General features: G+C 42.1%; 1 protein-coding gene across 3 annotated transcripts in view; it reads left to right on the forward strand.

Moving 5' to 3' along the window:
- The window catches only part of Lhfpl3 (LHFPL tetraspan subfamily member 3), a 549,054-nt gene extending 539,983 nt beyond the window's left edge, over positions 1 to 9,071 (forward strand). For all 3 annotated transcript variants that reach the window (XM_029476925.2, XM_021162985.3, XM_021162984.3), the window contains one exon: positions 6,896 to 9,071. Coding sequence is in view for 1 of the 3 variants with exons in the window: in XM_021162984.3 (XP_021018643.1) it covers positions 6,896 to 6,924 (29 nt within the window). In the remaining 2 variants the exon portion in view is untranslated. The remainder of the gene's footprint in view (positions 1 to 6,895) is intronic.
- The last annotated feature ends 2,662 nt before the right edge of the window (positions 9,072 to 11,733 follow it).

Below are 11,733 nucleotides of genomic sequence, written 5' to 3' on the forward strand. Positions count from 1 at the left end.
AAATGTCCATCAACAGATGAATGCATAAAGAAAATGTGCTATATACACAAGGGATTTTGTTTCCAATGTTAAAAAAAAAAAAGAAACATGGATGTTAAAGGAGAATGGACAGAATTGAAAATCACGTTATATGAAATAAGCCAAACTTTTGAAAGACAAATACCACATAGTCTCTCTCATATATAAAATCTGGATTTACATTTTTTATATTTCTATTTTATTTTATTTCTCCAAAGAGAAGAGGAGGCAGAAGAAGAGAGGGAGGTGGTGGCAGCAGCTAGGCACTGAATAAAACTACCAGATGCACAAGTTCGAAATATCAATATACATTGTCCAGGGGATATAATTAAAAAAAAATAGTGTGGAGAAAGGACCAAAGTGTGTGTGTGTGTGTGTGTGTGTGTGTGTGTGTGTGTTCTGTCGTACTTGCAGGGAAAGGGTATGTATGTGTCACACTTGCAGAGGGTGTGTGTGTGTCATACTTCATACTTGCACGGGGGTAAGAATAAGATGAAAGTGGGTATGTATGACAAGAACACTCAGGCCAGAGGAGTAGAATGGACAGTAGAGAAATGATAGAAATCAGTAGCCTCACTCACATACAGGAAAAAAAGCATAGAGGGAGTTGTGTAAGGCTGGCTAGTCAATGGCAGCAGAGATGGATTCATGAGAACACAATTCAATTAAGATTTGGATTTGGTTTGTGTAACACCCAGTTTGGGTTCGCTTTTATTTATAATTCTGAAAGATGGCCATAAACATGGTAATGTGCTTGTGTATGGTTTAGACCACCAGATAGAACAGGCAAAGGGATTGCAAAGATAGCAAGTGATTGCCTAGTGCTCCGTGATGTAGGCCTAGTGGGGCCCATTAGATCACCAAAAGCTGAAGATTCAACACTCTCACCCTGCCTTGAGCCTGTCCTGTGGGCATCATAGGGAAAGCCTTTTGACCTCCCTATCTAAAAGATGTGGTAACTTCAGGTCAAACTGGACAGTGAACATCAGCGAAATTCACAGATCTTCAACATATCCACCCAGCATGCTAAGGGAAGGCCTAACACATAACTAACCCTGTTGTCTCACTTTGACAGATTCTACAGACAGCCTTAATGGGGATGAGGGAAGAAGAGGAAGAGAGCTTTCTGAGTAAACCCCTTCTTCTGAGCTACTTTGTGAGAAAGGTCACAAGAGAAAATGCATTGCCTGGCATCCAAATCTAATTGTCCATCACATTACAGAACAGTCCACTGAGACCCAGATTGCTCCTTCCCAGTGAAGGTCTCCATGATGGCCAGAAGACCATTTTAGTACTTACTTTGCCTGTGCTGACATCAGGACATCAGGTTCAATGGAAACCAGGAGAAAAAAAAAGTGACAGTGAAAAGGGCGGGAAAAAATAAGATTTTTAAAAAGATGAGGCTGATGAGGTGGGTCAGTGGGTAAAGGCTCTAACCCCAAGCCTGACAGCTTATGCTTTCAGCCCGCAGAACTCACATGGGAAAGAAGAGAACCACCTCCCACAAGCTGCCCTCTGATCTCCACACACATGCCATGGCATGCACAGCCCCATACCCTCACAAACAAATAAATGCTCTCATTTTTAATTTTAAAAAAGGGGGGGTGGGACTTGGGAAAGAAAGATACATTATAGGAGTGTCTGGGGCAGGGTACACTTTTAACCCATTTCTTCAATTCTTAGGTATTTCTTCCATGCCTATCTATACACACTGGGTAAAAGTTAGTGTTAAAAGCAGATAGGAAAAAATCTTCTCGTGTAGACCTAGGATGAGAGAGCACCCCACCATTTTGCTCCCTTGGCTCAGAACATTAGTGGATATGAAGGAAATTAAAGGAATTAATAGTCCCAAAAGTTCTGGAGCAGGAGGTCTCTCAGACCTACCAATTGCTGAAGGTTTTCCTTCCAAAATTGTTATAGGTTCCTGTGCATTTGTCAAATCCTTTATTGGTGTGTTGGTGTTGTTGTTGTTGTTGTTGTTGATGGTGGTGGTGGTGGTGGTGGTGGTGCTGTTGCTGTTGTTGTTGTTGTTTTATTTTGAGAAAGTTTCTCACTATGTGGCCTTGGTTGGCCTGGAACTCACATGTAGACAAAACTGGCCTCACACAGAGATCTGCTTGCCTCTGCCTCCAGAGTATTAAGATTAGAGGATGTGCCACCCTGACAGATACATTTTGGGCGCCTGTTGAATATAAAGCACTTTGCTAGGTTGGGATTTCAAAGATAAATAGCTCATTCTCCCTCCCAGAGTTAAGTCTAATGCCTTCCGTCTTAGAGCATGGTACCTGACCACTAACATCAGCTTCATCTGGGAGATTGTTAGCACTCTGAGGCCTCAAGCCTGCTCCAGATCCACTGAGTCAAATCTGCAGGTTGTACAGGAGACCCAGGTGATTCTCGTGCATACTGAAGTATGAGAATTGCTGACTTAATTGATGGAAAATGATTCCTCTGCTTCTTGCTTTCCTTTATTTGTTCAACAAGTGCTTAAAGCTCAGGCTGGCTTAGAGTCAGGGGATGGGAGCAGAGAAGCCCTTGGTGACAAATGCTAAAGGAAAAAGAGAAAACTTGTGAGATAGTTGCTAATCATAAGGGACTGCAATCCACCTTGCAGAGAGGCAGGGAATCTCAGATCACTCTCAGAAGTGGACATGGTTCCAAACAGAGTGGGAGAAAATGGCAAACCATGTTTAGCCAAAGAAAAAGCAGTTGGGACCGCCCCCTTACTCATTCTCACAACTGGAAGTCATTGGTTGCCCCAGAGAGCCTGGCCTTTTTCATTACTCAACTACTGCCCCCTCCTCACACTCCTAGCTGTCCTGACTGAGGGGGCTTCAGACCCTACTTGTACAACTTGGACATCAACAATTGGCAGAAACCAACCCAGGAGACTTTTCAACATCAGTAAGCACCTAGAAAATACGACGAGTATTGTTTAGGTGGTCTGGACAGTGTGGCTATTGTACTATGTGCTGTTCTCCTGAGCTGCAATTCAAATGACAACTCCAGAAAGGACTTGCAGAGAGCCTCTTGGCAATGGAACATGGGTAACTCAGAGCCCATGACATGTTACAAGGTCAAACCCGACTGAACAAAGATCTGAAGTAGCATTGAATAGCTTATTTATTCAGCCCTGCTCTGTACAAACCTGGGAGAATATGACATCTGTTAAATTACCTCCCTGATGGGAAATATCCATGGTGCATGAAAAAAAATGTTAGCAAAAAAATTTGAAAAGAGCAAAATGTTTTACCCAGCAGTGATAACGGTGTAGCCATACTGAAGCCTCTATAATTCTGCAAACTGCCTTGATAGCTCATACTCTTAAGCCAGAAGGAGTATGACCACAAGAGGACAGGAGATCCTTGCCTTTCATTATCCCCTTCTGCCTATGCCCTTCACAAATCTGTGTGAAGAGCCAGATCTTGCCTGGCTTTCAGGTGGAAATGGCCCACTGTTCATGCCGTGTAAGCCAGGGTAATAACATTTTAATATTACACCCCAAACCAAATGGCTTCCTGGTATGATGTGGAGAGTGTTTATGTTCTGAACCCCAGTGAAACTGATATTTTGGTTATTTTCAGCCTAGTGATCTACAGAACTATCACATGCCCCACAAATGTCATTGCATGGTGGTGTCATACACTAGGAAGAAAAAATACCAGGTATAGCACTGTCTAAGCAATCCAGAAACAAACAAACATCATCTGAAAACCTTATAAAGAGCAGCCTGCAGAGAGAAGGGGGGCCAGGACCAAGAATAGACAAGTAGAACACCTGATATACCAAGTGTGAGGAAGCCCTTCCCTTGACTGACACAGCCAACCCTCCAACTGTGATTCCTTACATTTGAAATGTAGGTACAGAACTCGCTTTGTCCCAGTTGGAACCTAGCTCACTGGCTTCATGACATAATTTTCCCATTCCTTCCTCAGCTCCCCATTGATACCCTAGGTGAGGAGACCCAGTATCCATCAAAGTCAAGAAAGAAAAGAAGAAGAAAACAGATCATTTGGGAGGAAAACTTGAGTGATCAATAGCAAGTTTATAGTGAGGGGTCCAGTCAGAGATTTTACTGAGTGAAAACCACAGGTGTCCCAAGAAAAAGGAGAGCCAAGACTTGTTGAACAGTGCTCTGTCCCAGACAGGACAGAGCCTGCCAGACCAGCATCCTGCCTTGGGATATGGACCCAGATAGTGGGGAGATGGTCACAGCTCTTGTGAGATTAGCCACAGGTGTTCTGTCCCCACTAGAAGGCTCAGGATCTTCACAAAGTGATGGCTGCTCTGTGGGTAGCTCTCTTCTTCCCTAAGTATGAGCATCCTGCTCTGGGGGCTGATCACAAGCCTATCCAACACCCATTTCTCCCAGGGCAGTCCACTGAGATTCAATCTAACTCTGCACACAGCATTAGATGCCATGAGCATAAGGCCAATCTGGGCAGCTTAGAGCTAAAGGAAAGGAAAGGCAAGTGGTCTCTGGTTCATGGTCGATCACAAGTGACTCATAGAAAAGCCTGCTTCTCTAGAGTGGTCGATGTCTTTGAGATCATCAAGGGCATCTCCTCACTCTTCTTCATCACACACAAATAGAGCCCTAAGCACGTCTGTGTGCCATCCCCTCTTCCATGTGCTTCTTTTTACCTTTTGGGGAGAAGGTGAGTTCGAGACAGGGTTTCTCTGTGTAGCCCTGGCTGTCTGGAACTTCCTCTGTAGACCAAACTAGCCTCAAATCCAGAGATCTGCCTGTCTCTGCTTCCCTAGTGCTGGGATTAAAGGTGTACACCACCCAGCTACATTTTATTTTATATGTATGGTTTTTAGTTTTGTTTTTCTCTTGTTTTGTTTTTTGCCTGCATATACATCTGTGCATCACATGCATGCCTGGTGTCCATAGAGACCAGAAGAGAGTATCAGGTGGTTTCAGATGGTTGCCCACTGCCATCGATGTGCAGGGAATCAAACCCTGGTCCTCTGGAAGAGCAACCAGTGTTCTAACTCCTGAGCTATCTCTCCATCCCCTAGCACCCTCTTTCAAACACCTATTTCTATATTGTGCTTCCCATGTTTCCTTTTCTGACATCCTTGGCTACCACTGGAAACCTTGGGCATTCACCTGTGTGAACTTTAAATAGAAAGTTTTTCAAAGTGGGGCATTCAAACCTAGCAGAACCCTGGACCCACAAACCTAACCTTTAGGCTCTGCTCAAGGTAACACACCAGGCCATCCAAGGTTCAGGACCCCCTTCAGCACCGTGTAAGACCCACCATTCCTTGTGTAGTTTTAACACTGTCTAGAGACAGTGTTCCCTCCTGTGGGGTTTCTGCTAGCATGACTCATCTCACAAAATCATTACAGACAAATCATCATTATAACATGAACATATTTCAATTATCCTCTTTGTGTTCTGGGCACATTAAAATAACTAAAATGTCTTGCTGAGGCAAGTTCATTAAGATCATAATGTGCCCGAGATGCTTTAAGTGTGGCAGAAATCAGGGAGGAAAGCCCCGCAGATGATAACACAATCTTTCAGCAGCGTTTCTAGCACTCAGGAACCAGAAGCTCATCTGTGTCCTAAAGTACTGCGCTGCAAAAACAGGGAGCCTGTGGCCTTTTGGCCCAAGCCTGCCACACCACAGCTGGCTAGTCCATGGACCCAAATTCCCACTCTATAGAATATATTTGAACCAAAGTCCATGATGACCATCCCAAGAAAAGGGCTAAGTGAGGGTCTAGTTATGGTAGCACAAGTACAGCCTTCAATTTAACAGAGAAACCATCCACTCCCTGATGTGTCCCAAAGAACAAAGATTCTTAGATACAAAAAGGCCCATTGTTTATATTAACAAATAAATTAAAAAAATCTACAACAGCTGGGTGTGGGGTGAATGTCCAAAATTCCAGAGCTCTGGAAACTGAGGCAAAATGATTATAAGTTTGACACCAGTCTGGGCTATAGAGTGAGACTCAGCCTCAACAACCAACACCTCCCAAGGTGAAAGAAATCATCATCGGCCTGTACGTCTGGAAATAATGAAATAGTGGAGAATGGACTGTGGAGCATGGGATGTAAAGGAATGAAAATACAATGGAATATTGTACAGCCATTAGAATGAAAGTAGAACGGAATATTATACAGCCACTGGAGTCTAGTACTAATTATATAGACTGTTTAATTCATGTTTAAAATGTTAAACAGTGTCATCTGTGCTGTGATTCCAACTCTATTAAGTAAGTGTACATTCACATAAGAAATAGAGAAACCTGGGAAGGAAATGGTTGGTATTTAAAGGCGATTGGATCTGTACATACTCATTTTTTTACACCTGTCACAATGCCGTGCAAAATAAATAAAACAGCAAAAGGAAAATGGTTGAGACGTTTTCTATGCCAGGCCAGATCCCGATGCTTGGGACAGCTCTACGATCTTCCCACTCCCTTAAAGCAGCCACAGTCTCGACTCACATGGATATTTGCAATTTCTGAAGCCCCTGGTTGAGCAGGTGGTACTCTGTCTAATGGGACAGACTGCTCAAAGTCTTTGGGTAATAAATCCACAGCGCCTTTGAACTATTTGTTGGCATGGGAAGCGTATTTAATTTTAAGGTATGGTCTCATGCAGCCAGGGCTAGCCTCAAGCTCCCTATGAACCTACAGATGACCTTGAATTTCTGATCCTCCTCCCTCTACCTTCCAAGTACTAGGGTGACAGGCACCTCATCATTCCTCTGCATGCTAAGCAAACCCTGCATTAAGTTGTAGGCCCCACTGTGGTGTTATTGTCCCATAACTAACACATGAAACTCTTGCTGACAAAAGAAATGATGTGTTTTTTTTTCTTCCCCCAACCCTTTCTCTCTCTCTTCTCTACAGTTCTGTTAAGCCAATATTCTCTAGAATGAGCACAAAACAAGTCAAATAACAGCTAAACAAACAGCTTTGTACATCAGCACCAAGAAGGAAGACGCTTGGGAGAGATCAGAGTCCAGAGACGACTACACACAAAAGTGGAACATCTACTCTTCAAAGCACCTTCTGATTCTAGATCTGCAGAGACTCGAGTCATTTTTCTGAGAGGAGCTATGATTACGGATTAAACACCAGCTCATTGGAAACTGTCATTAGATAAGATCAGATAATACTCATGAAAATCATATTCAGGAAATAGTTTAAGAAAGAAGAATACAAATGTGCTAGAATTCTGTAAAATACATATGTATCGAGGTTTATAAACTGTCCTTTTTAAATCAAACTGAAAACAAAACAAAACAAAAAAAGCTTTAATCTTTCAATGCTATTAAATGAAATAAAAGGGCAGTTAGTTCTAGACTATTCCCATCCCAGTAGCCAAGAGGCCCATGGAGTGTCACGTCTTGAGGAATGCCTCTAATCCTTGATCCCTCATTGCTACTGTCCACTCATGTCACTGTGCAATTAGTTACAACCACATGGTTATTAAGAGACTTAGCCCTTCAAACTTCTTACCCAATGTGTGTTCAGTTTAATCTGTTTGTACGACTTATCACGAAGGAAATGTTTCTGCCATGTGCTATGACTCCATCAAACTGTGAATCACAGGAAGTACATCCAGACATCATAGGTTCCCAAGCAACATAGATTCCCCTGTCATTGACAAAACAGCATCAAGGAGCTCTGAACAATATAGAAAGTTTATTTTCACTTGGATGCTCTCTCATGTAATATATAGGCTACTGTCAAATAAACACTTTTTCTAATTCTCCCTAGTATATGCATAGGAATTTAATATACTTTATAAATAGATATCTAAAATATGAGTTTTCTATTTCTTCATTCTATATGTCACTAGAAATCCACATTCTTTATTTCCTTTACTGACATATACTCATTTTTGTTTTGTTAAAAGAAACTATTCCATTAAATCTACTTCTAAATGATAGTAAGTGGTACTAACAAAATAAGTAAAAACTTAATAGCCTTAGAAGTAAATAACTATATACTTATATGTCAAAGGAACTTGATAGGAATAAGTTACCTTTTGTTTATTAATGTTGATTTTGAAATTTCTCATATTTTTTCCCTTTTGGTTAGCTGGTACTTGAAAGTAGTTACAATTAGCTGTCTTCAAGAATCTTTTCCTTCCAGGGTCCCCCAACCGTTGCCCTTATAACATGTCCTGCCTCAGTCCAACAACAGAGAAATACTTGATATTAAAGTAGTTCTTCATTGTCTGAGTATAAACGCAAGTTGGAGTACATATAAAGGGGGCTCAATGCAAGCCAGCCCATGTTCTAGATTTGAGCAGAAAAAAAACCACACAAATAGAATGCCTGCACTCCCAGGCTCAGGATTGGGCTAAATCAGCATCCCACTCGAGCATCAGCTGGAGGACAACACGAGAATCAGGTTGCCCTCTCTTATGCTCCCATAAGACCGTGTTCTTATTTTTAGCCATGTTGTCACGAAGCAAATGTTTCTGATGGCTAAAAATACATTACAAATACACTCAAATGCTCACGTAACTAGAACCCAGTTCACAGAAAGAAAACTCAGGCTTTCCCAAGCACTAAATTAAGGGAATGATAGCCTCTGTAATTGTAGTCCTGGTCATCCTGGGGGCTGGTCATTGCTTTAGGTACTTGTCCCGAGGCATCCAAAATACCCTACTTACTAAATTTAATTACACACAACTTTTAAAAATATTCACCTTTTATTTAAGGGGAGGCATCTCTATATTTATACTAAAATCAGAAGGTATTAGGTTCCTCTAATCCATATAAATTATGATTCTGTCTGGGTCCTACATCATTAGCAGTAATGTTTCAAAACAATAAAAGGTACTTCCTCTCCACATGCAAATGCTTTTATGTTTTTGCCATAAACTCTGAGTGTAATTTAGCACACCGCAGTGCTATGAAGATGGATCATTGATGATAAACCATTTGTACATAGGTAACACACATGTAAACCACTAAATGTTAAGTATAAGAAATATGTTTTTACCTTTAAAAAAGACTCCTTTTCTCATTTTGTTCTATTATGTCCAAAAGTTGTGTGTAATTTTTTAAGGTCCAGGAAATGTAAAGAAATTTGTTGGAATATCTGAATTTCTGTAAAAAAATAAAAATAAAATTTTGTTACATAAAAAATATATTTGGTGGTGTGGTATACACTCATTTTCCTTTTTTGCCCAGTGATCCAGTGTATTACTTATTTCTCTCACTGCTATGATCAAATACTTGGCAAACAGCAACTTAAGTGAGAAAGATTTTATTTTGGCTTACAGTTTAAGAAGGGCACAGTCACTCCTGGGTAGAAAGCTATGGCGGCTGCTGGTCACATTGTATCCAGTGGAGAGTCAGAGAGCAGGAAGGAAGTGGAAGCACACTGTACAAGCCCACAGCCTGTCCTCATGGCACACTTCCTCTCTCAAATCTCCATCTCCTAAACTTCCCACAAACTTCCAAACGGTGGCAACGGCTGGAGACCAAGCCTTTGAACACACGAGCCTATGAGGAACGTTTCAAATGCAACCCAGCACACCAGGGTGAGTTAGTGGCCTGACTGAAATAACTACCTTCAGAAACTCTGCTTGTATCCCACAGTGCTGCAAATAACAGGCACTGATTAGATATGCAGGAGCCTCGTGTATGATCATCTCCAAGGCCTCCCTCTTCTACCCAAATACAGGCACACCTCCACTGGGTCTACTGAAACTGCCAACTAAGTAAGTAGCTGACCTGCTCCATAGAGCAGCCCACAACTCTGCAAAACTTCACTCAATCGGGGCATATTTTATCTAGTTGGGTTTCAATCCCAGATGCTTGCTTATTATCCTATCCTGTAAAATGCTGAACCTTGAGTTGTTGCTTTTTTTCATCTACAAAATGGTTATAAATAATATCCAGTTACATAGTATTATTGTGAGAATATAAAATGATTCATAATGTTGCACTTGACATGTAAGAGATGATCAACCTATGTTCATTTCCTTCTCTTCCTATTATATATTACATACATGGCGGGGAGCTGGAGAGATGGCTCCGTGGTTAAGAGCATTGACGGCTCTTCCAGAGGATCCAGGTTGGGTTCCCAACACCAACATGGCAGCTCACAGTCATCTGTAATTCCAGTTCCAAGGAACTGACACTTTCTTCTGGCCCCCACAAACACCAGGTGAACAGGCATACATGTAAGCAAAATATCCATATACATAAAATAAAAATAAACAAATCTTAAAACAAAAAAAAAAAAAAAGAAGGAAGGAAGGAAGGAAGGAAGGAAGGAAGGAAGGAGGGTAAAAGGGAAAGAAAGCCAGGTGTGGTGGCATGCATCTCTGAGCCCAGCATTTGGAGGGCAGAAGGTAGGCATGTCTCTATAAGCTTGAGGCCAGTGTGCCTCCATAGGGAATTCAGGCTAACCAGAGCTACATAGTGAGGCCCATACAGAAGTCCCATATATAAGGAGATTAATGAGACCAATTAGGCTGGGACAATAACAGGAAAGCATGGAACAACGGAGCCCTGAATAGCCCGGGTCCTGTCTGTCAAAAGGGCATAAATAGCCAATACTCAACACCAGTCATATGCACCAAGAGCTACTCTAAGCAAAAGAGAAGAGTGACGCCCCCCATAAACAAAGCCCCTATTCTCTCTGGTTTTGCATTCTGGTAGAATTTTAAAAATAAATGACAAATGTTGTCTCAAAGAAATGCCCTGAAAGAATCAAAACAGGGTAGCATGAGAACTCGGCACTGAGAGCTCTGAGGTGAGAACTCTGCACTGAACAAAGAGAAAGAACACCAGGCTGAATCCATATGGTCTAATAGCCCTAAGGCAGGACTAAGCTCAATATGCTAAAGTCAGAGACAGGTGGCAATAGAGGCCTACATAGGCTGAGAAGTAACGAACTCTGCAGCTTGAAGGCTGGGATAGTCCCTGTTATATTTTTAAGTGTGAGTGAAAACTATTGGAGGATCTTAAATGGGAGAATAATGCAAACTATTCTACATTTTCTTAAAGGTTATTCTTGGTTCTACTTCTACACGTGTGAAATAGAAACTCTAAATCCTCCCTTTCACTGGGAGTGTAGCTCAGTACGTAAGGGTACTTGTCCTTCACTGGGAGTGTAGCTCAGTAGGTAAGGGTACTTGCCCTCACTGGGAGTGCAGCTCAGTAGGTAAGGGTACTTGTCATTTCACTGTGAGTGTAGCTCAGTAGGTAAGGGTACTTGTCCTTCACTGGGAGTGCAGCTCAGTAGGTAAGGGTACTTGTCATTTCACTGGGAGTGTAGCTCAGTAGGTAAGGGTACTTGTCCTTTACTGTGAGTGTAGCTCAGTAGGTAAGGGTACTTGTCCTTCACTGGGAGTGTAGCTCAGTAGGTAAGGGTACTTGTCCTTCACTGGGAGTGCAGCTCAGTAGGTAAGGGTACTTGTCATTTCACTGGGAGTGTAGCTCAGTAGGTAAGGGTACTTGTCCTTTACTGTGAGTGTAGCTCAGTAGGTAAGGGTACTTGTCCTTCACTGGGAGTGTAGCTCAGTAGGTAAGGGTACTTGTCCTTTACTGTGAGTGTAGCTCAGTAGGTAAGGGTACTTGTCCTTCACTGGGAGTGTAGCTCAGTAGGTAAGGGTACTTGTCCTTCACTGGGAGTGTAGCTCAGTAGGTAAGGGTACTTGTCCTTCACTGGGAGTGCAGCTCAGTAAGTAAGGGTACTTGTCCTTCACTGGGAGTGTA

The sequence above is a fragment of the Mus caroli genome, unplaced genomic scaffold (assembly GCF_978045245.1).
Source record: "Mus caroli unplaced genomic scaffold, Mus_caroli_1 scaffold_4, whole genome shotgun sequence".
Taxonomy (NCBI): domain Eukaryota; kingdom Metazoa; phylum Chordata; class Mammalia; order Rodentia; family Muridae; genus Mus; species Mus caroli.